This window comes from Miniopterus schreibersii, assembly GCF_964146895.1.
Source record: "Miniopterus schreibersii genome assembly, chromosome: 5".
In the NCBI taxonomy this organism is placed as follows: domain Eukaryota; kingdom Metazoa; phylum Chordata; class Mammalia; order Chiroptera; family Miniopteridae; genus Miniopterus; species Miniopterus schreibersii.
Genome location: NC_138106.1, coordinates 27,201,740 through 27,228,000, shown reverse-complemented (window position 1 = coordinate 27,228,000; position 26,261 = coordinate 27,201,740). Strand labels below are relative to the sequence as shown.

Sequence of the window (26,261 nt, the reverse complement as noted above, 5' to 3'; positions counted from 1 at the left end):
TGTAGCGATCATTTTTTGACAGCCGCACAAATCTCCTGCGGTGTCGTGTCGCTGGAAAACAATTGCGAAGGAATCCTTTTCTGATGGTCGAGCCTTTGACAGGAGAGCGCGGGCGTCACCGGCTGGGGCGGGCCGCCAGGGGCTGGCTGTGCGCCGGCGGCCGGTGCCACGGGGCTTGGGGCCGGCCCGGCGCAGCCCATCCCCCCCCCACCCCCGGGCCTGCGGGCGCCTCGGCTGTGAGCGAGTGGGTGCATTCAGGGGGAGCGCGGAGAGCAGCGCCTGGCACCAAGCCAGAGCTCAATAAAGATCAACTTGTTGCTAATAATAGGCGTTCATGCTTTTCCGCTAAGAAATTACTGTCTGGTATGTTTGCGTTTATGTGCCTTTCTCCTTTTACATTAGGAGCTCCTAAGTGCCTTATCGCCTGCAGCTCTGAGCCTGGAACTGTGCTGGGCTTCATCAAAGTTTGTGGGTTTGTCTTTTTTCCCTTCACTGGTTTTAGAGAGAGGGAAGGAGAGAGAGACAGAGATGTGAGATCTCACATCAATCAGTTGCCTCGGGTACACACCCACCTCCGACTGGGGATTGAACCCAAAACCTAGGTATGTGCCCTGACTGGGAATTGAACCCACAACCTTTTGGTGTCCAGGCGATGCTCAAACCAACTGAGCCACCGGGGCCAGGGCAAGTTTGCGGTTTTGGTTTTTGTTTTTAAATATATCTTGATTGATTTCAGAGAGAGGAAAGGAGAGGGAGATAGAAGCATCAATGATGAGAGAGTCATTGATCGGCTGCCTCCTGCAGGCCCCCGACTGGGGATCGAGCCCCAAACCCGGGCATGTGCCCTGACCGGGAATCGAACCCCAATAGCCTGGATCCTCGGTAGATGCTCAACCGCTGAGCCACGCCCAGCTGGGCAGTTTGCGGTTTTAATTGAAATATTTACTCAGGTGTGGTGACAAATGAAAAGAGGGCGGTGAAATTAAAAACAGATGAAATCCGAGTCTCCTTTACCTCTGCGTTATATTACCTTCCGTTTCTCCGTCACAACCCCTCAAGTTTGCTGCTGTCCATGCAGTTTCCTCTGCTTGGAAATGGTTGAACCTCAGTGGAACCAGTGACACCAGTCACCAAGCACAGTTCAAGCTCAGTCAACTGTGATGTCGCCTGGGGCCCCCACAGGAATTGGGTAACACAGGTGATACACAGAAGGGGACAAGCTCAAGCAACGTGAGCAGATTTATTTGGACCTCTACTGCCTCCAACAAATGCCTCCTGACATACACGGAACCAATCATCATAACAGTAAAAACAGTGACATCACCATTTACTGAGCATCTAGTACGCACTACGCTAAACACTTTCCTATATTACCACATTTAACCACCCAACAAAACAAAATGTGTGTGCTGATATTCTCATTTTATCAGGTGAGAAAACTAAAGCACGGAAAAGGCTCAATGAGCTACTGGCTTAAGGTCACACCACCAGCAATAAAATGTTGAGGTTCAAACCCAAGTTCATAACTCTCCAAAGGCCACTCAGGTAACCACTGAGCCTGCCGTGGCCTCTGGCCGCACAGCCCAGCTCTGAAGCCCAGACCGGTTTTCTGCAGGGCAGAGTGCGGTGCAGCTCCCACGCCCCCGGCTGAGGCTGTCATCCCCCAAACGCGGCGTGGCAGCCCGGCATACCACGTCTGCGTTTCACCTGTCCCCTGTGACTGCCACACGTAACACATGCTTTAAAATGTGACCGCCTCTGGTTTGCAACCTATGCCTAAAGAATCTGCTCCTATTTTCTTTCCTGGTGGAACAAAGGGATTAAAGCCACAGGTCTGTGAGGCAGAGCATTTATTGATTCGATTCTCATCAATATTTAGCCTCGGCTAAGATTAAACTTGGACTTTTAGGTCCACTCCTGGCTTCCCTCGCTCCTCCTCTTCTAATGTATAACTAGTCCTGGAAAGGTGGAGACACAGGCAGGAGCTGGCCAGCTGCATGTGCCACACGCACCACAGGACCTGGAGTTAAGAGGAGGACTCCCAAGCCATAAAATGACAGATCAGGTAAAGCAGCAGCATGTTCGTTTTGAACCAGCTTTGAGAAAATGAATAGGCGAAGCCGTTCAAGTCCGTGAGTGTACGGAGGATTTGGGGGATGCTGGATATAGCTACCGCAGATCAAGGCTACCTCTCATGGCCAATGGATAGTTCATTTGGCTGCTGAAATCCTAATTTCTTGTTCAGTGATTAGGCTTTGAAGGATATTTGCTCTGTTTTCTGACTAGTCTCTGTAACTTCTTGAGTGATTCTGCATAACCATATTACTAAAGAAATATGCAAAAAAAAAAAAAAAGGGCGGATTAACCTGAATCTAACTAATTATGAAAACTGGAATGAACTCTTCAGAAATGTCAATGCATGAAAAACAAGAGGTATAGAAGGACTGTTCTGGATGAAAGGAAACTAAGAACTGACAACCAAATGCAGCAAGTGCTCTTAGGTCATGGAAGGAAGAAGAAAACAGCTCTAAGGGACAATATAGGGGCAGGTGGGAAATTCTGAAAATGGGCTGTATGCTACATAATATTCGTATATCTAGTACAGTCTTGGATATGATAATGGCACTGTAATTCCGCCCAAGAACGTCTTTGTTCTTAATGAGTACACGCTGGAGTGTTTAGGAGTGAAGTGGCACAAGTATCTTCCACCTATTTTGAAATGCTTCTGCCACAACAACAATACACACACACAAACACACACGCACAGAGAGAGTTAACCAAATGTGGTATTAACCATTGGTCAACACAGGTGAAGGTTATGGAGTGTTCACAGCACTACTCGTTTAACTTCTCTGTAGATATAATACTTTTCAAAATAAAAAGTTGAAAATAAAAATGGTATAGTACTGTTGCTCCCTTATAAGTTTCTCCCCACTAAATATCTCCACCCCTATACACAATCATGCAAGTAGGTAAATTAGTGCCCCTTTAGAGTCAGACCTCTACATTCTGATCTGGTGTAACTTACTCTGCTGAGTATTTCTTCATGTCAGCAAGTGATGAAGCTAGGTGCACGGGCTTTGTGGTCAGCAGGCTTGGGTTTGGGGTGTAGTGAAGCTACTTACCTGCTCTGAGACCAGGGTTATTTAACTGAGCTTGGGTTTTTCTATATTGTGATAAAATAAGAACACATTGGGATATAACATATGGATATAATATAGGACATTAAGGATTATAATAGTTTCCTATAACCTGGGAGTAATTAAATGAGATAATATTAGAGAGACTCAGATGACAAACATTTTAATGTTAATAGTTGTGTATTTATATAATGTAAATTTAAAGAATAATTAGTACATCTTATTTCCTATTATAGCCCAGGATAAAGCTAAAGCAGTTAGAACTTTGAAAAAAATATAAAGACAAATATTAAGTAAATAACTATACAGATGGTATGTAGATTTGGCAAAAATAATGAAGATAGTGTTCAAATAACTGATGTTTGGAAGATACTGCAAAAAGGAAGATAAATGTGCTTACCACACTGGCCCGCACATAGCAGTGATATTTAGAAATATCACTGAACACCCTTAGGGCAATTTATAAATTATGTCGTAGGGCTTTTCTTGAGAACTGAAAAATTGCCTAATAATGGAACCCAGAAAAAATGAGAACTGATGTAAAGCAAAATGTTTCAGCTTTCTAAATCCACTCAGACTTGCAAAGAAGTGGGGTGAGCATGAGAGGAAGGGCCAGAAGACCTGGGCCCTCCCTCTGAATGTGCCCAGTAATCACTGTGTGACTCAAAGAATTTGGACTCAGCTTCCTCACCTGAAAAATTGAGAGATTAGACTAGAATCCATTGGTGTCTAAGGTCTCTTTCAGCTTGAAAGTTCTATGGCTTGAGAGGCCCCTGGCCTATTCCAAGGGTGGGTGCAAGATCACCTTTGGGTTGGCACTTGGACGCACGTGGTCTAGAGGAAAGAGTATGCGCTTCTCCTCCCTGCAGCTGCTGAAAACCTGCTCTTTTTGTTTAGCAGTGTCAATGTAATAACAGCAGCTCTAAGTTCCAATACTAGAATACCCGTTACTGACTGTGTATTTGCTACTGTCCATGAAATTTCCTGGCTTCCTCACCTGTGAAATGGGGATCACTTCATGGGCTTTGTAGTCCTATTGTGAAGATTATTGGTGACGCATGATGATGGCAGCGCTGATGAATGAGATGACATTAATGTGTTTGCACTGCGCCTAACACCAGTGCCAGCTTCCAGTGATGGATATCATCAGGGAGGGGGGTGACAGCTGGCTCAGGTGCTCCCTGGTCTCCTCCCCGCTGATGATGGTTACTCCCTGCAAACGGGCTGACGAGCCCTGTCCTTGGAAACAGCTGAAGGGGAAGAAGGATTTAAGGAGAAACTACCAACCAAGCAAATGAAACCCCATCTTAACTTTGGCCACTCGAGCAACTGAGTTGTAGATGTCTATTACATTTTACGGGATAATACAAAGTCTCTGGAATCTCATACATCATATACCATATTATGTGCGTGCATGCACACCTATGCACATGCTCACACATGCAAGCATATAGGTACATGCACATTTTACATATAAGGTACTTTAAAATGTATTTACAATTTTTTATTAATATTTATAAATAATTGTATGTATATATGATTTTTATCTATTAAATATATATAATGTATGTTATATGTATTCTTTTGGGATTTATATATATATTCACATACCATATGATCATATCTCCCGGGTCAGCTTTGAAGTCCTTTCAAGGAAGGAAGTTGCTGGGAGGGAAAGTGCCACCTGCAATTAATTCTGAATTAGTGAAAAGAGAGGGAGCAAACCTACAGATTCTCAACTGTCACCCCAGAGATTCCAGTTCAGTAGTAGGTCTGGGCTGAGGCCCAGGAAGCTAAACATGTGATAAGCTCTCCAAGTAGGGTCTGGTTTTAGAACTGCAAGCCTAACTTCAAGGGCTCTCAGGGTAGTTCCTCAATAATACTTCGTTGATGACACTGAAATTTCTGATCTCCAGTTTGGGGAATGAGGAGACCTGGTTAATTAGCTATTTTTGTGCTGGAATAAGGGGTTTTACAATCATCCCTGGATTTAGATAAAAACTGAAGATCCAATTGGGGAAGTGGCTTGGATCACATACCCACTAAGTATCAGAATGGGAACTGGAATTCATGTGGCTATAACTCATTCATTCATTAAACAAAGTTCCTGCTATATCTGTTATTTACTTAAAAATTTTAAATTATGTAATTATACGTGAAATAGTTTTCTTATAAAATATCTAATAGTAAAAATAAAAGAAAAAATGCTCCTGTGACTATCAGGGGACAAGAACCAGCCTGCGGAGCCTGTCAGGAGTCCAAGCTGTAAAGTGATAGGAGATGGGTAACTGAACTCGCCTGGTGTTTCCCAGCCCTGTGTTTTATTCCCCACAGATCACAGGGACCCTGGTTTTCACTGTCTTCACTGCTGTGCTGGGTTCCTTCCAGTTTGGATATGACATCGGTGTGATCAATGCTCCTCAACAGGCAAGTGAAACATGCACAATTCAAATCTCTTTTTGACAATTTCTGTCAATGACAGAAAGATATCTGTTCCTCGTACAGAGAGACAAAGTGTGTCCCAGTGGGCAATAAGAGGTAACCCCCGGCTTCTGTCACGTATCACACGTGTGGTTCCAAAGCCCATAACTTGGCTTTGATTCCTCCTCACTTGATAACCCTCAGAAGAAAATAAAGAGCAATAAGTAGTTCTTGATCTTTGACTCTGCTGTTTGCTGAGCTCACAGAAAACTTGAGTCAGAACACCATGTGCCTTAGGATATCTTTTTTAAAGCTTAAGAGCTTATTTATTGCAGCATTCATTCAGATGTCTCAGCCATACACAAATGAAAATGCTGGGGAATAAGAGAAAGCCATGGAAGGGTATGTTTCATTCTGTGCATTTTTACTGAGCACCAATTCACTGTGCATTAGGAGCTTTAACATATGCTCTCCCCAGTTCGAGCCTCCTGAGAGTCCTCTTACACCCATTTCTCACCAGGTTAAAACCTTGACCAGCACAAGCGCTAAAAAGATTCTAGTCCTTGCCCGCATTGCCGCCCCCTACAGGTGGTTCAAAGTAAAATAGTGCAAAACTGTTAAATAATAGTCAAGAAGTCCAACGGCTTTTGGATGGCTTTTTAAAAAATACCAAATAATTTCTATCATGTTTCTCATTTATTTTGTGCATCTCTACTCTGGTATCCAGCGACTAGACAGGAGAGGAAAGGGGGATGCCATTTTTCTAGCTCCCACAGCCTGTGACTAAGTGGAGGGGGGACCAGGACCTGACTCCCTCTGCGCTGATTCAGACTGTCAGGTCGCTAGCATGGGGTCGGTGTCTTGCACTCCTTCCTATCACCAGTGCCAAGCACAATGACTGGTGTAAAGAAAGTGTTCAATAAAGCATTTAGTGAAGGGGGGGTAGGAACGGAAGCTGGGGGAAGGCTGGTATAAGGTGCAAGTACAAACATTTGTTGGGTGCCTTCTACAAATTGATCATATTTTATCTGCTTCTTTTACAATATTGGACACCAAGGAAAATGTAAGATCCTGCAGGGTGTGAATGTGTGAAATGTGCTCACCAGTCAGTCCATCACCTGAAATGAACTGCTCCTTGGACCAAAAGCTGTGCTCTGGTTAGGTGCCACATGTCTTCCTGAGTGTGGCTGGCCTCGCTGAGGCTGAGAGATTTAGGGAATAATGGGGGAGGGGAGGTAGCACTATCTCTTTTCTGTGGGCAATGACAACATGTGCCAGGTTAGCAGGTTTCCTGAAATTTGGCTCAATATCACCATAATTGGAAGAGCCTCTTTTCGTGGAAGACTCTCTCAAATTCTTATTTAAACCATCCTTTCCAGTCTTACAGGGAAAAGCAATCTAAGGCTCTCCCTCCTCTTATCACAGTCCTAGAGCCAGACCTGAAGACAATGATTCCCCCTGGCATCTGGCTTAGTGCCCTCTTCATAGCCCCTTCCTTCTGTGTTTAAAACACTGATATGTAAGAAGAGTCATTCAGGCCCATTAGTTTTTATCGGCAGAATGACATTTGGAATTATTTTAGGCTATTTATAAATAACACTTTTTATGATTATGAAAACTACACACGCCTATTGCAGAAAGTATTGGAAAATCACCATAATTTTTCTACCACATAGAGCAAACTGCTGAGAATATTTTGAGTATTTCCTTACAGCCGTTTTTCTTTGTATATTATCCATATTGTGTGACCTTCTAATGAGGCAAATGTCTTGGTCAGGCTTCTTTTATCATAACAGGATGTCAGTTCTTTCCCTTACTCAGCTGACTTTGCCTCATAGGACTTTGCCCAGGACTGGCAACCTAGGGCGGCCGCATTCCGGGCCCTTGTCAGAGGTCCTTGTCAGAGGTCCTTGTCAGAGGTCCTTGCAGCTCACTGCTGCTGAATAGTAACCAAAACGCCATTGAGAGGTAGGGCATGGGAGGAAGAAAGCCTGAAGGATGTGGCTTTACTCGATTACACTTTCATATGCTCTTTGCCTCTACTGAAACACATTATCAAGGATGGCTCTGTGAGGACCCACAAGGCTCAGTGCCTTCTTTGAGGCCCCTGGGTTTTTTTAATCCTCGGAATTCATCAATATACACAATTGTTTTCTTCTCTATGCATTGGCTGCTGGGAAGTTTATTGCTAAATTATAGCTCACTTCTGGCAAGGATACAGCACTTAGCGTTTGAATTTTGTATATCAACTTTATTTCAGGCCTTATCTTTCCCAAATTTTTTTCTTATATCCACTTTTATGTTTCCATTAAAATATTTACATAAGTCCATTTAAATCCTGTTGTGCAGAGGTAACACTGGTGTGGAAATGTATCTTTTAGCCTGCAGAATATTTTCAATTTGAATAGTAGACAACATTTAAAACTTGGAAAATTTTACATGAAAACCCAGATTTCCAGCTTCTGTTTAAAGATTAAAGGTCATCAGCACTAGTCTCATGTTTGCAGCTTCCTCCTTCAGATGGGGCAGATTCTCTGGAGAGCCAGAATCCTGCTAACTTGCTGTTATATCCTCAATAGTAGAGAAAGTGTTTCAGTTCTCTAGTCATCAAGGCTCTCCTTGCCTACTCCACTTATTTGTTCCTGCCTGGCTCCTGTTGGCACTGGGATCTGTGACCTCTGTTTTGCAGGATATGGTCAACTATTAATAAATCTGTATGTGTTTGTATGTGTGTAACATTCATAATTGGGATGATCCTGTTAAACACATAATAAATACTTTAAAGAAAAACAAATAAAAATATATAGAATGTTTGAAATATTGGAGATATTTTTTAAATTTTATTTTCTCAGATAATTGTAGCCCATTACAGACATGTTTTGGATGTTCCACTGGATGACCGAAAAGCTATCAACAACTATGCTCTCGACAGTACAGAGGAAATGCCTAGAACCCCAAACCCAGTGAATTCAACACCAACCCCTTGGCCTGAGGAGGAGCCTGTGGAAGCTTCTGGCCTCATCACCATGTTATGGTCCCTGTCTGTGTCCAGCTTTGCAATTGGTGGAATGATCGCATCATTCTTCGGTGGGTGGCTTGGGGACCAGCTTGGAAGGTAGGCAAATTTCATAAATATGCAGAAACACAGAAACTTTAGTATTTTTGGTTTATTAGAATTGGTTTAGAAATAAATCACTTTTTTTTGTGCAATAGTTTTAGAGCTGTTTTTTTCAACTCGTGACCCTATGAGTTAGATCAGTGTTGAAACAAATAATGGAAAAAGTTGTTGCACCATCTGCTTAACTGCACAGATATTTACAGAAAAGGTGAGTTTGGTGTATTTTTAGACAACTGTTTTGACTCTCTGGCTTTCTAAGTTCTAAAACATATTAAGAAACCACTGCGCAAGTGATTAACTCTGGGGCTCAATGGAAGAGCCAAGAGCAGAATTTTTTACCTGGAAGTCCATTGTTTGCTTCACCAAATCGCTCCATTTTTCACACATCCAGTTTTTCATCTTCAAATTAGAATTTGGCATTTGGATCAGTCAAGTCCTAAGGTCAAGTCAGTATTCCCCAGTTCTCAATCGCTCAGGACACTTCACAAGGGGTCGATAGGCACTGCCGCTGCTGTATCAACGACCCAAACCAAGAGGAGGCCAGTGGTGTCTCCATTTCTCTACTACGTTTTCCATTAGTTGTTTCTATTAGGATTAAAAACATCAGTGGACCTCCTTTACACTCAAATTTTACTAGTCATGCAACATACTAAAGCTCTTGGAATGCTCCCAGCCCCCAAAAAGAGACAAAAATAATCAAATTAGAACATCAACTGATTATTTCTTTAAATTTGTTTTCTACTCTTTAAGTCCATCTTTGTTTAATTACCTTTTTCTGATAATAAAAAAAATACAAATATGGAAAATTTAGAAAATTCAAAACCTTTAAAAATGTAAATGATATAGGCTAAGATATACTGTTTTAGTAATTCTGAATTACAGTTTACTTAGTATTTAAAATTCCTACTTTAAATTATAATTTTATCTTTCTGGTTATTAAAATTCTGATAACTTCTTTCTCTTGTACTGGAGCTTTTATATAGTAAGAATGTAAGAAATATCCTTAAGTAATGAGTAACATGGGAACCCAAGTTTTATTCTTGTTTTTATTTGAAAGGGGCTTTCTTCTACAATAAGGGGAAATGGTCAGTTCCTCACATTCTAATCAACTTACTGGTATTTAACTGAACTGCTGAACTTTAAGCCAGAATCCATAAATTAAAATGTTCATAAACTGAAACAGTAACCGGTAACTGGAAATTTTTCTAGATTAATTATTTCTAAAATAAATAAAATTAAGCAAAATTAAATTAAAATTTAAAACATGGAAAAACTAAGTCTTTTAGCAGCTAATGGTGTTTTATACTTCCCCTCATCCCCAAAGAAAATTTTAAGCCCTTGCTTAAAGATTCTGAGAGGTCCAGAGACTTACTTTAAAACACTTAATTTGTGGCCTAGTGATGGAACTAGAATGCATGTCCTCTCAACTCTTAGGATTTAACATCAGCACTGGTCATACCCCAAAACAATGTCAAATAACCATTTATCAAATGACTTATGTGAGGCCTTCTCCAGCTCAGAGGAAAAATGATTCTCCATGAAAAACAGCCATAAAATTAATAATTTTAACTTAAAAATTAAGATAAAAGAGTTCAGTCTGTCCCATAAAACTATTTTTCTAGGGGTGATTCACTGACAAATGGCATGCTTTTCCTAATTGCCAGGGTCATTACTTCACCAGTTAAAAGTAAATAAATAAAAATATATCTTTCCATTACTGCTGTTAAAAAAAGTATTTCCTTGTAATTGTACAATAGTCAATAGGTATCTGTGGCCATTATTTTTCAATTTGGGTTCTCAGGGTCAATTTTTCCAGAAGCTATGGGCTGGGTTTACAATTTAATTACAAGGCTATGATGCGAGAGACCATGGGCATACACAACTTGCCTTGGAGCGCTTTCTTTCTTTTGTATGGAAAATGGAACTCACTAAAGTGAAACCTTAACCCCCAGTTTCACCCAGATCAAGTCTCAGCTCTGTCACTTAATAGTTGTGTGAAAATGAGTAAGTTACCTAAGTTCTCTAAGACATTTTCTTCCGATCTGCAATGCAGAAAAAACAATACCTACCTTGTGGCATTATTGTGGGCATTGAATGAGAAGGAATGTAAAGGGTTTAGCACAAAGCCTGCAAAGCGAGCAGGCAGTGAGTGTAATCTTGCTCTGATGATGAGGACAGGGACAGCAGCCTACGATGGCCTGGCCGCAGTGACAAAGCCTATGCTAACAGGAGGATTTAGAGCAAGAGTTAAAGAAATACACTTAGAAATATATTTCCTTCTCCCTGATTCAACCATTTCAAGCATTTTTAGATTATTTGTTCTTGACCATTTCTCACATCTGAGCAGAACTTAAATCTTTTTTTCCCTTTATTTTTATTGGTCACACTATTGCAGATGTTCCCACTCCCCCCCACTCCCCCCACCTCCCGCCCTCTGCCTCCCTCCACCCAGCCCCGCCCCTTCCATTCCCTCTGGCCATCACATGTCTGTGCCAAAACTTAAAATCTTTTAAATTATGTAAAGTGCTCCAACATTCAGTAAGGAAGAGGGACTTTACAGCAATCTGGCATCAAAAATACTTTCAGGCTATCCCTTTTAAGATTTTACTTCCCTTCTGCCCCCTGCCCAATGGAATATACTATTAACTAGCTAGTAACAATTTTTTAAGATAAATTATTGAATTTCCCTTCCCTCTCTCCTGGGTAGAGAAAAAGCACTTCACAGAGAAAACACCCTGTCATTTTCTCCTCTGCAGCTCTGCAGCTCATCACCTCTAAATCACCGTTTCCCCCGCCTTTGGGTACTTGACAATTTCCATACATTACTAGTCTAATGAATTACCACAGACTCAGTGCCTTAAAACAACACAAACTTATTTTCTTGCAGTTTTGGAAATCAGAAGCCCAAATTCAGTTTCATTGGGCTGAAGTCGAGGCATCAGCAGGGCTGGTTCCCTCTGGAGGCTCTGCGGGAGGGCCCATGTCCTTGCCCTTTTCCAGCTTCCCTGTTCCTTGGCTTGTGGTCCTTCCTCCACTTTCCAAGCACATCACTCCAGTCTCCACTTTTATCATCACATCACCTTCTCTTCTGCCTTCCTGTTATATAAGGATACTTGTGATTACATAGTTGGGCCCACCTGGATAATCCAAGATAATCTCTTCAACTCAAAATCCTTAGTTTAATCACACCTGGAAAATCCCTTTTGTCATGGAAGGTAGCATATTCCCAGGGTCTGAGGATCAGGACAGGAACTCTTGGGGGATATTATTCAGCCTATCACATGGCTGTTGGGCAACCACTGAAGTATAAGATTACATAGTTTTACTCCCAAAAAAAAAATCTCTTTGGTGTTAAAGATACTTGCTTAGAAAAAGCTCACCTTTTAAAGTTTGAAACATTGAAATAGAACAGATCAGGATGCTTACATTCGCTGTGGCACAAACATTTCCATACCTGTCCCCTCAGATCCTTTCATTGGCCATGTCGTCATCAACTATGAGGAAGGTTTCTGTGTACTTCACTTTTCCACTTCATGGGAATAAATATCTTAAATTGTCAACTTTCATATGATTAATTTTGAAAATGTTTTTGTTGCTATCATCAGATTTTTTACACATTTTACATAAGTTAACATTAATGAATAGATTCTGAAAATATGCTGACATACAATGTTAAAATAAGAATACTTATAATTCTCTATGATAAGGCTTAAAGTAGATGTTTTAATTTATGTCAAAATAATTCATAATAAAGAAAATTTAACTTTTGAAGTTCCTTCCATGATCTACATCAACTAAAAACCTGTACCATTAAAAGAATGAAAACAAAAAGCAAGGTGTCAGATTATAAGTACAGAATTGAATTTAGCTATCACCAGGCAATTGTTGTTTAAAACAATCATCTTGGAGAAAATTTAATTGGTTAACTGTTTGAAAAAGTGTCAGAGTTTTATCTTAACTCAAATTAGTCATCCCACAATTGAATCATCTCCACCAAAATGTGGAGATCAGGTGCATAAAATCCAGATTTTCTCATTATAAATATTACTTATTGTTTATGTGTCAGTTTGTAGATAAATCAGAGTATCAATCATGATTTAAGATTCTCCCAACCAGCCTTTTCAGCAAAATTAATCTCCTAGGTAAAAATGTCACCATACTCTAAATGCAAATAATTTCATCAGGGTTTGATGCTAAATTTATAATGCCTGCTTTTTAAAATTTCAGAATCAAAGCCATGTTGGTAGCAAACATTCTTTCACTAGCTGGAGCTCTCTTGATGGGATTTTCAAAATTGGGACCATCTCACATTCTTATCATTGCAGGAAGAAGCATCTCAGGACTCTACTGTGGTAAGTTACACACACACACACACACACACACACACACACTGAAAAGTATTCTAAAAGTGGATGTGGTAACTTGCAGGGAGTATTTTGAGTCTGAGGTGGCACCACAAAAGGGACAGGCAATATCATAAAGTTAAAGTCCTAAGTCAGGGAGGTCTGGTAAATGGGAGTTGTGAAGCTGTCTTCCTACCCATGGCAACGACACCATTTCTAGTTATATGACTACAGACAACTTATTAATTCTCAGTCTCCTTATATATTCAATAAAAAGAATAATATCTACCTTGTAGGGTGCTTGTGAGAATATATGCAAGATGTTCAGCATAGAATCTGACTACAGTAACCTGCCAAGAAATGCTAGCTATTGTTTTCACTCGTGACGTGCTGTAGACAGTGGGAGAGTGCTACACCCAGAACCTCTAACTCGCTCTTGTGGCCTACCTGGCCGCGGATGTCTCTCTCTTCCATCTGGAAGGACACTGACACCGGGCCCATCTCTCAGACTACACAGCCCGGCCCTCAGATCTCAGACCTGACTGGGTGGAGGGTTAAAGTGGCAGAGACCACAGGGAGAGGGAATCAAGAAGAAGCAGCTTGCAAGGAGGTCAGAATGAAGGATGGACGCTCCTCCCATGAACTTGACATCTAAATGACTGGAACCATTAGTTTGTGGAAATAACTTTTCAAACTTTCAGAAGCAACTAATCAGCAGATGCCTGAACAAAGGGAGGATCTCTCAATCTCTAATACAGCCAAATCGTTAACTTCTCAATACCAGTGATGCCCTAATAGCTCTCAGCCAAGGTTTTAACCCATTGTCCCAAACTTTAGCAATTTCAAACCACTAATCTCCACTGGGGGTAGGAGAGGAGGGGCAAGGGCACAAAATGGTGTATAAAATATTTATAACACTTTCACCTGTAAAGGGAAAGACTATAATTCCATGCATCTTCAATGATAAGTTGAAACAAAAGTCTAAAATTGCTTAATTAAATTTCTCTTTTCATTATTTTTAACGTTAAAACAAATAACTGAAAATCAGCATAGCTTTATTAAAGTGAAAAGTCAACCCACATGTGGAAAAAGCTTTGGATTCACACTGAATCAATTCTGGCACTGTCTCTGTCTGGTCTTAGACATGTTAATTGAATATGAGCTTCAGTTTCCTCTTCTGAAAAGTGCAAATAATAATAATACTATCAAAGAGGTCCAAACTATGATTCTTCTTTCTTTTTTCTCTATTTTTAAAAATACAGTTAAAAAAAAAAAGAACTGCCTTATGACCCAGTGATTTCACTTCTGGGTATTTATCCAAAGAAATAAAAAACACTAATTCATGAAGATATAAACACCTCTATGTTTACCACAGCATTATTTACAATAGCAAAGATATGGAAGCAACCCAAGTGCCCATCAATAGATGATTGGATAAGAAAGATGTGGTACTTATATATTATGGAATATTACTCGGCCATAAAAAATGATAAAATCTTGCCATTTGCCAAAACATGGATGGACCTAGAGGGTATTGTGTTGAGTGAAATAAGTCAGTCAGACAAAGACAAATACCATATGATATCGCTTATATGTGGAATCTAAAGAACAAGATAAGCGAACAAACAAAACAGAAACAGACTCAAATACCCAGAACAGACTGATGGTTACCAGAGGGGACTGGGTGAAAAAGATGAAGGGATTAAGAAGTACAAATTGTAGTTACAAAATAGTCAAGGGGGTGTAAAGTACAATATAGGGAATATAGTCAATAATATTATAACAACTATGTATGGTGCCACATGGGTACTGGAATTGTCTGGGGAATCACTTTGTAAATTATATAATATTTGACCAATGTGCTCTACACCTGAAACTAATATAAAATAATATTGAATGTCAAAAATTTAAATATATTATCTTTGCAAATGCAATTTAAAATCTTTAAGAAAATTTAGTTAATTAAGTTTAAGTAGGACTGATTAATAGACTAAAATTTATAAATTAAAATGAAAGTTCAAGAAAAACCTGTTTTAAATTCTCTAACTTTAATAAATAGAAATTAAAGAAAAAAAATATAGTAGCAAATACAAAATATTTTTTGGTAAAATTAAAAAGAAATTTTGTAAACATATTGTGAAGCAACATATCACTAGCAGAGGCCCCTCCACTACCCAACCCCCACACCCCCACTCTAACAGTGATGGTGAGGCATCTCCAGACTGTAGAAACTCAGATAGGGCTTGAAGTTCTCATGCTAACGCCCTATTGCATGTGATCTTAGGTAAGTCGTTTCTCACCTTGATCAAGTAATGACATTGGCCTAGACATGTTCTAATTCCCTTCAACCCCATGAGTCTAGATTAAGAATGTTATTATTTTTTAAAGAATATTATCATCACATTCTTCAGTCTCTTTTCTTAAGACATCCAAAGGCATCATAATGTAAACTCAATACTAACATAGATTTTTTTAAATTAAATAAGACAATGCTATAAATAATTGCCAAATACTCAACTAACCATTTATTTCTATTTGTACATCCAGCTACAACTTCATTTGGGATCTATCACCTCTGTCTATGGTTGGGAACAAAGATTCTTCCTTTCATCAGACTAAGGAAGGGACTTTTAACCAGAATATTGATTCTACTTAAGCCAAATTAATGTTGTGGAGATAGTCCTGGCTTTATTTTAACATTTATGTTCATGTCTCATGCAGGGCTAATTTCAGGTCTGGTTCCAATGTACATTGGCGAAATTGCTCCAACCACACTCCGGGGTGCTATTGGCGCTCTTCACCAGCTGGCCATTGTCACAGGCATTCTTATTAGTCAGGTAAAAACGCCCACCCCTTACTTTAACCACCCTCTACTTTACCCAACTTTTCCCTCCCTGACTGTTCACTCTCACTGTAGACCAACACAGAAAAAAACAAAACACAGAACAAAAACAGCTCCACCAGTGGTAGTGGAGGTGCTAAAGCAGCATAGGCTTTTTAGCTCAAAGCTAAATTATTATTACTCCAGCCCTCACTTTTCCTCTTGGAGTTGCAGTTGTGTTGGCACTGGAGGTGGCCTGGAAGTCAAATCTTGAACTTCTGGAGCTATTCTAGAATTAAATTATTCCATTTATATTTAAAGGAATAGGAAACTTCAAATTTTTGGCTGTCTGGGTTTCCTTTGTTTTGAGTGTCTTACTTGGAAATTTAATATGTAAATGATGACCAGTTCTTGTTCAGCTGGTTCTATCCTGTGGTCTCAGAGGGAGTCCTCAGAACCGCAAACCTGTGACTATCCAGAGGATAAACTACTGCAATAGGGATTGCAAAGCTGATTCTCATCAGAGTTATTGCTCTATCTATATAATCCCATTCTACTTAAATTCTGGGTATTCTAAGAATTAAATTTTTTAACAAAGGTCCAAAGTTATACATGATTTCCGGTGTTGTTTTAGATATCAAATATGTTATTAAAAGTTCGGTTGATTCCCATCCTAAATGTCCCATAGGAGTGCATGAAAACAAACCGAGGTGAATTTTTTGTAAAACAAATAGTCCTTAATTTAATTAAAGTGAGACACACTAGTAATAGTTTTCATCTTGATGCATACTTGAATCAAAGTTGTCAGGGATTACTATTAAATAGTCAACATGCTTATTTAACAGATCGTTGCAGAGGCAGACTCCAAGTGCTGTGAGGTTGATATGCTTCCTCTCTGCCTTTTCAGATTGTTGGCCTTGACTTCATCCTGGGCAACCGTGAGCTGTGGCACATCCTGCTTGGCCTGTCTGCTGTGCCAGCTGTCCTACAGTCTCTGCTGCTCTTCTTCTGTCCAGAAAGCCCCAGGTACCTTTACATCAAGCTGGATGAAGAAAACAAAGCAAAGAAAAGTAAGTCTGTGGGTGGTTTTACCTTCTACCTGTTGTTTGGGAACTACCAGCTAATGGGAAACAGGGTGCATGAATGGTTATTCATGAAGATGTTACCGAAGGAAGTCGGTGATCACATGTAAGAGGGACATGCACAATCACTTTATTATGACTGGTACATGCCATGCTGCACCCATAAACATTCGCTCAAGCCCAGATCAGAAGTCCACATGCAGAGTCCTGGGCTCAACCATAGGCTTCTAAAAGACCTTCCCAGCATTATGCCTCAAGAGTAATGAGGATCATAGTTCTCTCTGTCATAAGATGAAGCCAAATGTTCTGCTTTTATGAAAAAAAATAAAAAATTAGGATTTAACTTAACAAAGAATTCCCAAAGTGCATGCTATTAACCAGTAGAAAGGGCTTTGCAGAATGGTAGCTCTTTTATTTACATAATAAATATAACTTTATTTTTGTTTTGACCTGAGTTGTATAAATGTAATCATTTTGGGGGACAGGTTTGAAAAGACTCAGAGGAGGTGCTGACGTCACCAAAGACATTGCTGAGATGAGAAAAGAAAGGGAAGAAGCATCAAGTGAACAGAAAGTCTCCATAATTCAGCTCTTCACCAATTCCAGCTACCGGCAGCCTATTCTAGTGGCGCTGATGCTGCACATGGCTCAGCAGTTTTCTGGAATCAATGGGGTAAGTTTAAGGATACCCCCAACTCTTAAGAGCAAAGTGAATTAAGATAGCGCAGGAAAGGGGTGTAAGTTTAAATAGCTAAAAGACATTTTAAAATATTAACATCATGTCTTACTACAAAGATTGAGTGAGTATTAATTTTCTGTTTTGCCACAGCTGCTTTCTAAAATTAACTTAAAATTTTTTTTTAAATGTCAACAATCATATTGCATATCTATTAAGATGAACATTAAAAAGGCAAAAGTCACAATAAATACAAAAGAAGGAAAAGGAGAATAATTATACCAAAGAAAGCTAAAATACAAGGAGCTTCTGTATCTGAGTATCAAATTTAGGAATTATAATTGCCTAGGCCAAAAAAGTCCATGGTTCCCTCTGTTTAAATGAAGTATACCAGATATCTAGGTGCCAAAAAGGTTGCTGCTGTGCAAGAAACTCTTGTTCTATTCGGGGAGAGCGCACACGCGCACAAAATAAACAGTAGAGTCAACTGGTATGTGGTGAGTGAGGGTGGTAGAAACGACAGGATTGGAAAATATACTGAACGTTAAACTTGCTAGCTTTGGGGTTTTGAATTGAAATCTTTGCATGTTATACAGACTAAAATTGTTTTACTGGCAATTAGCATTTGTTAAGAAACTAAACAAAGGAAATCACAAAGCTGATTTCATTGCTGTTGAAAATGTGCTTTGGGCTTCCTCTAAGCGAGCCAATCTCGGATCCACAAAGGACACTGGGATGACTGATGGGTGGGCAGAGACTTGGAGCGCTGAACCTCGCCCGCACTGAGCACTGCTCTGCTGTGGCCTTGTCCTCCTTTAAGGTCCTTGATGTTTCCTTTTATCTAGCACTCTATAACTTTGGGGGCTCAGGGACCAAACTGCTATCCCCTATCTCAGTTCTGCCTGTAAATTCCGTGGCACAGTGCTTCACCTCTCTGAACCTCTCTGCTTTAGCTTCGGCCCCGGCGCCTGACTTAGAGGCAACCCTGGGCTCGAGGCTGTCGGGCAGCCTGCGAACAGCAGGACAGTGCGCGTGCCCGAAGCCACTCCTCACAGCACAGTCTGCACAGTCCCCTGCAGCCTGTCTGCACAAAGAGGACCTGTTATGCGGGCAACGAATGACAGAGGCTGGGAGGACAACACAATGACCTTGAAGAATCTCATAAAAGTAAAAGCGTAACAAAATAATAAAAGCTGTTAGAGGTTGTGAACCAGATTTCTCCATATCCATTGAGATTAGTGGAAAATTTTGGATTAAATGCAATGCAACCGGAACTCTCACGCACACTGGTGAGAGTGTAAACTGACACAATGTCTTTGGAAAACCTTTTGGCAGTATTTATCAGAGCTGAGCATATGCAAACTCTAGTGTCCAATAAGCCTACTCCTAGGTGTAAATGTATGCATATTTCACTGAAAGGATTGTGTTAGAATATTCATAGCAGCACTATTCATAATCACCCTACATGGCAACTACCTAAATACTCATTAGTAGTAGAATGGGTAACTAAATTGTGGTGTATTAATACAATAAAATACTATACAGCAAAGATAATTAATAGTCTACTAATGCAGCTATAGATTATTTTATAGAGGTAATATTGCAGCCAGATGCCAAATAATACGCACTATGTGGTTTCATTTTTATCAAGTACAAGACTAAGCAAAATTTATCTACGGATGGTAGAAGTTGGAAGAGTTTCCTTGAGAAAATAAGGTGACATTTAGGGGATTTCAGAAAAGCAAGGAAGAATTTGTTTCCTAATCTGGGTATCGGTTATACAGGTATATGCACTTTGTAAAAACTACCTGAGCTGCACCCTTATGACGTGTGTACTTTTTTGTATGTATTTTATGCTTTAACAAAAGGTTTAAAAATTTTAAAAACAAAGAAAATGCATATGCAGAGTTTTCAGCTAAATATAAAAAGAACTTTTAAGCAATCAGAAGCCTTAAACACTGAAGGGTAATTGTGGTTCCTCCTTCCCTGGAAGAGGGGGGCAGATAAAACTTTAGGAAGTTCTAGGGATCATGGTTACATAGAAGCAACTAACGACAAACAAGTTAAAATATTTGTTGCTTTAAAGCCATCAGTTCTAGGCTTCTTGATTAAGGCTAAACTGTTTATTATTTTGCAGATCTTTTACTACTCGACCAACATTTTTCAGACGGCTGGACTCAGCCAACCTGTTTACGCAACCATTGGAGTTGGTGCCATCAACACGGTGTTTACTGCTCTCTCTGTAAGTAAAATACCCTAAAATATTCTGCTTGTTCCTCATTGCAGAAATGGGAGTAAAAATGAACCAAAGCCTTGTGATTTAAAAGTGATCAATGACATGGCCCATGTGCTCTGGGTATGTAAAACCAAGTGGGTCATGAAAGAGTCCTGTATGGGACTAACCAGCCTCAGTGGTATTGAGATGAGGCATCACCGAGTGGGCTATCTGGTTCTCTCCGGCGAGAACTGGTTCTCTCTATTGGCAGGGATGACATTAGTCACTCACTTGTGAATTAATAACTCACTTGGGACAGAGGACTTACTCCTTGGGTTCCTTCTCCTTTGCTCTACACTTAAGCCCCTTGGGTTTAGCCAACAGCTTGTCATTTCCCTTCATATTGAGTCTCGTACCTAGATTCTTCTCCTTTCATGGTTGAAATTCTTTTTTTTTATCCTAATGTCTTGGGAAAAGATTTAAAAAAAAAAAAAATGTGGTCCTCTCAATTAGATAACTAAGCCTCTAGTAAAATTAAACAAACTCAGCAAATTCTTATGATGTTAGGCCATTGGGCAGAGTTTCCAAGTAGCTCACAAGGCCACGGCTTCTGGTGATGCACCTGTTGTGTGGTATTATGAGAGCGTGGAGTAGAAGTGGCGTATAAGTTGAAATGTTATTGTTATTTTTGAAATTTTATTTTTTAGAAATGTCAAATGTTATTTATTTTTTGGGGGGAAAAATTCCAACAAGGGAAAGAGGCCATATACTCTTTGTAAGACCAAATACCTTATATAAGGAATGATTCAGTATCATCATCATAATAATATGGAACATAACAATCTAAGAATTAAAGCACACACAACAATAACAACAAAAAAAACCTCCCAACTAGTGTAACTCACTCTAAAGAAAGTAACTGGGCTTATTTTTATCTTAGAATGCAGGATGTTCAAAAAGCTTGTGCTTTCGAATTTCGGTCACAATGTTGTGCTCAATATACTTTAGTCTCTTGTTTTTCATTCTCTGCACACGGACTTTTAACTATTAACTTAGGGTGGTCAATAAATTATAGCCTGGCCACCTAGATCAAAAGGCAGCTTTGTCCAGACCTTGGAAAAGTGGGGGAAGAACAAACAACATGGGAACACCAGAGGGTATGGAGACATGCCTTTAGAGATAATGCCTTTTCAAGCCAAAGGGCCCCCTGAATCAATGAAGGCCTGGTACTGGGATGCAATCCAAGGGACTATTTGCATTCTTTGTCTCCTGAAGTAATATTTTTTACATAATTTTCTGATATAGAGATTATGGTTAAAACATTTTATATGTAACAGGATTTGCTATGTAAAGCATCAAGTCGTCAAGATTGGGTAACCCAAACTCTAAGAGTGCCTAAAAGGAAACTACTGCAGAATTTCATTTTTCATCTCCCCCCCTGCCAACCCCAGTGGAGTGGGAAGAGTTGTTTTGAAAACAATGTCTTAATTGTGTTGAGTACATATACCTTTATAGAGTTCACCTTTTTACTCTGTGAAAGTTTTTGAGCAAGTGACATAATTAAAAAATCATCTTTAATCAGCTAATTACAAATAACTCTCCAGGACTACAAATAACATTTAAAATGTTTAATTATATATATATTTGAAAGTTTTAAAGTACCAAAAAAAAAACCCCTCAGTCACCCAGTTTCTCTCCCCCAAATTAACCAATGTTACCAAATTCCATGTATCAAAATTAAGATATGCAGTTAGGACTATGTACTGATAATATATTAAGGTTTCAACAACTTGGAAGCAACATAATCAGTCTTTTTTTTTCTTCTGAATGAGTATTTAAGGAAAGAGACTATCCTAACTCCATTTTGAATTATGTTCCATATTCCATGTTTTCATAGAAGAGAGCCTATAATCTTGAGAGAGAGAAACAAAACAGAAAGAAATGTGAAGGGAACGGGGAGGCAAGATGGGTCTAGGGGAGAAGCAGTAGCTACCAAACTCTAAGTAGGTATCCAGGACCTGAGTGAATTGAAGTGCACTGCCTGGGACAAAGGTGAAAGTTAAGGTCAGCATATATCTTCAGCCCCTGACCAAGTCTCACCCTGTGTCACTTTCCTCCCTGCGTGCTCACCTGGCCTCAGAAAGGTCTGACTCAATTTTCAAGGCATGTAGTTTTGAAGCTTATCATCCTGTTGGTAATAATTGTTCAGAAACAGAAAAAAACAGACATAATAAAAGCCCTCGTTTCTAAAGAAATGCTTCTCTTTTCTTGGTAGCTTGACATGGTGTCATCAAGTCAGCTTTGAAAGTCATGATTAGAGAGTCAAATAGAGAGAAATTTTATGAACCTGTATTTTCTTCTTCTCACTTCCTTTTCGACAATTAAATGTGAGCTCTTCGCTTATCATCCTGAAGTGATTTGAAACTCTGATTACAAAATGCCTCTGAGATGAAAGGGGCTTTCACTGTGGGTGGAAAGAAATATTTCTCAGACATTTTCAGAACCAGAGCTCACTACACTAAGGGTATTTGATTGCTATTGATCTACTGATAGATTTATAAACCTAGCCGATTTACTCACCAAAGTGAGAAATTATGATAGGTAGTTTTTTTCTGTGTGACTCAGAAAAAATCTTGGTGGTATTCCAAGGATCAAGCAAAACTCTATCCAACAAACTCTGGTCTTGGCTAACTGTGAATCTTAACCATTAATGCAAAGGAATCAATGACAGAGCTCCAGACTTAGGATAAAAAAGCACTTTAATCTTTTGCTTTAAAGCCTTACTTTTTCAAATGGATAGTTCATTCCCAGCACCAGGTACATTTGGGCACACCAGAAAAATGAAGGCCTGACTATTTTGGTAAAGTGATCAAATTCCATGTGTTGCCAGGTGAGCGGTCTTAGACTTCATTTGCAGTGAGAAAGCTGGATGAGAATAGTTGACACCTCAACAGTTGTGCTGTCTAATGTGTCTGCAGTGCGCAAGCCCTCAGGAGAGAAATTAATATTTTTATGTGAAAACTTCATATTTTTAACACATAAGAAATCTACTGGAAGATATCTAAGATGTATGGCCTCTTAATGTTGTCCCCAAAGTGATAATCATCGAGTGGTGGTAACACTATGGTTCTTTCTCTAGAACGTCATGTTCAAATCGGCGTCACTAACTGAAGCAGGTATTTGTAATGACCTCTGGTCACTGAGACCAGCTCTGCTACCTCGGGCAAGAGTCACCCCCCTTTTGAGTTCCACATCCGTAAAATGGGTTATAAATGAAACTGATTCTTTCCAGCGTTCTAAATTAAAATGACCTCTTTGTCAGTAAACAGTATTTAAGTATCAAGCCTGTATGTTTTAAAATTTTTCTAGGTGTTCCTTGTGGAGAAGGCGGGGCGGCGCTCCCTGTTTCTGATTGGAATGAGTGGGATGTTTGTCTGTGCCATCTTCATGTCCGTGGGACTTGTGCTACTGGTGAGTTTGGTGCCGGCACTGACAGTTTTGGTTACCATATGATAGCAATCCAGTGCTCCAGGCTAAAGTGCTTTGTATGTCAAAAACTTTTGAGAATGATTTGTGAAATAAAGCCAGAGGAACAGCATATAATACAAAAAAAGAAGTGTAAAGAAAGAGATAACTAGTTTGGGGGCGCAGGGGTTAAAAATTGAATATCAGCGAGTAAACTGCACTTGTTACCCAGCGAGGCAGTGCAGCACACGGTCAGAGGGTAGCTCTGAGGCCAGCCCCCAACTAGCTCCAGCGCTGCCTGGCTGCCCGTGCGACCTTGGGCAAGTGTCCAGCCCAGCGCCCTCCCCGCGTCTTCCCCTGCACCCTGCCGAGCACCCAGGTCTGAGCAGGAGCAAAGGTCACTGGGGCCTTACCCTGCCCCTTTCGCAGGAAGGGTGACTAAGAGTCACATAAAACCCTAATCCAGAGGATTTCCCTATAACCGAGCTCCAAAGATTGAAGGCTGACTCAGGCTAGAATAATCTTGCCTCCCGCTAGAATAACCTGTGCATGACTTAACTGCACAGTCCCCGGGCCAGAGCCGTGTCACCGCCCGGCCCACGGAGGGTCTGCTCAGCTGAAGGAGGAAGCGGCCGGTGACCGCAGTTCTACTTTAGTTTTTGCTTTTTTTGCTTTTCCCGCAGAATAAATTCTCTTGGATGAGTTACGTGAGCATGGTGGCCATCTTCCTCTTCGTCAGCTTCTTTGAAATTGGGCCGGGCCCCATCCCCTGGTTCATGGTGGCCGAGTTCTTCAGCCAGGGCCCGCGGCCCGCCGCGCTGGCGGTGGCGGCCTTCAGCAACTGGACCTGCAACTTCGTGGTGGCGCTGTGCTTCCCCTACGTGGCGGTCAGCGCCCCGCCGGCCCGCGGGCGGGGGGGGGGGGGGGGGGGGGCGGGGGGACGAGGGGGCGGGGGGCGGGAGGGGGAGGGGGGCGGGAGGGGGGAGGGGCGGGGCGGGAGGGGGAGGGGCTGGAGGGGGGAGGGGCGGGGGGACAGCAGGGGGGGCGGGGGGGACGGCAGCGGGGGAGACGGCAGCGGGGGAGACGGCAGCGGGGGAGACGGCAGCGGGGGAGACGGCAGCGGGGGAGACGGCAGCGGGGGAGACGGCAGGGGGGAGGGCCGAGCGGCGCTCACTGGCCCCCCGTGTTTCTTCCCCACGCAGGACCTCTGCGGGCCTTACGTGTTCTTCCTCTTCGCTGGCGTGCTCTTGGCCTTTACGCTGTTTACATTTTTCAAAGTTCCGGAAACCAAGGGCAAGTCCTTTGAGGAAATCGCGGCGGAATTCAGAAAGAAGAGGGGCTCGGCCCCCGCGCCGCGGGCGGCCACGGAAATGAAATCCCTCCGGCCCGCGTAGGCCGCGTGGGGACCGCCTGCTTTTCACGTCACAGGAGGAGGACGGAAGCCCTGTGTTTTTCAGTGACAGTTCTTTGAGAATTTTATATCTATATCTTGAAGTATTGTTTTATTTTATTTTTTTAAAGAGCTTTGATGGGCTCTGATCGGAAACATCATCTAATATTACCAAAGAAAGTATTTTTTTAAAGTTACAGAATCCATGTGTGATAGTAAGACTCTGTAATGAAGGAAACCTGAAAGTCTAGCTCATTTTGTTACACCAAAGGGCAAGAACATTCTGATAGTCTTGGTTCTATTCTTGATAACATGGTTCTCCTAAAATTGAAACCATTTCAATGTTTTCATAGATACAACTAATATTTACAAATTTGAATCTGATTAAGTTGGAATTTCTTACCCACAGACCTCATACTAAACGAGACATGGCTAGTGGCGGCAAGGTCCATGGTAAAACGGATAACTTTTCCACTTCTCTCACTCGGTTTTCTTCTTGTGTATTGGAATTTTTATTTTGCTTAAAATTTGTATTTTTTCTGTATTTTCATGTGAAATGGTTTATTGAGTATATTACAATATGTTTGTAAAGATAAACTTTTATTTTTGGTAGGCTTATCAAAAATTTTTTAGTATTTGGAAAAAACAAACAACATTTTAGTTCCTTTGGTGACCAAATAGATTTTTTATATTAAACAGTTAAAAAGTTTTACCTGGTAATATACCATGGGTTATCAGTTAATATTAACATCTATTATTATAGACCCATGTTAAACCAATTCCGTGTTGGTTCCATCCTTTGAGCTGTGTTTGTTTTGCTTTTTAATCGAGCACAGCGTGGTTTTCTGAGCTATGTTATAAACTATACTCAGTGAGAAGTCAGGCATTTTGTATACCTCCTCAAACCCCAATAAACTAAAGCAGTCTAACAGGGAATTTGAAATAAAGGTTGCCGTTTATTTTTTTAAAAAAGATTTTCTGAATTAATATGTTTCTAAACAGGTTGAAAAGGTAGGGTTGGAGAATTCCCGAGGATGCGCTCCTGAAACATCATGAATGTTCAACTTCAGACTTGATCAAAATCCCTGTTTAATATTCCGGGAAGACCGAGTTCACTAACACAAAGCAACCATCCCCGGTGCCGTTCCCTCTTCGTCTCAGCAGCATCGGATGCTATACAGGCTGTTCCGTTGCGATTGCTAACATGTAGTGTGCACTACCTATGTGCCAGGCACTGTTCTAAGTGCTTCTACCCATGTAGGCAAATTGAAACTACACTGAGGATTAAATAGACTTTTGCTTTGCCACTATGGAAATACAGTTCTGATGGATGCCAAAGGCTTAGCAGGGCTCTTTTCCTCACACAGTGGAGCGCCAGATGCATCCTTATTATGTTTGTTTTAATGTGCGTAAAAACACTCAACACTTTTGTTGTTGTTGTTGCTTACCTTTATGTCCGAATAATGAAAGTATTATTTCTTTTTGCTTTGGCTGATTTTTATTTCCTCTGGGCCAATTTGGGATAAACTATTTTCACTTAGGACTTCTAGACAGTCAAAGTGAGCTTAAATCATTCAGGAGAACTTTGTG

General features: G+C 40.6%; 1 protein-coding gene across 1 annotated transcript; it reads left to right on the top strand.

Moving 5' to 3' along the window:
- The first annotated feature begins 1,955 nt into the window (after positions 1–1,955).
- On the top strand, positions 1,956–25,636 carry SLC2A2 (solute carrier family 2 member 2). Its single transcript, XM_081138753.1, has 11 exons — positions 1,956–2,065; positions 5,475–5,567; positions 8,414–8,676; positions 12,907–13,031; positions 15,744–15,859; positions 16,751–16,913; positions 17,411–17,598; positions 19,739–19,843; positions 23,186–23,287; positions 23,965–24,168; positions 24,484–25,636. Exons 1-11 carry the CDS (start codon positions 2,054–2,056, stop codon positions 24,673–24,675), a joined length of 1,563 nt encoding a protein of 520 aa, XP_080994879.1. The 5' UTR covers positions 1,956–2,053; the 3' UTR covers positions 24,676–25,636.
- Positions 25,637–26,261: the final 625 nt, after the last annotated feature.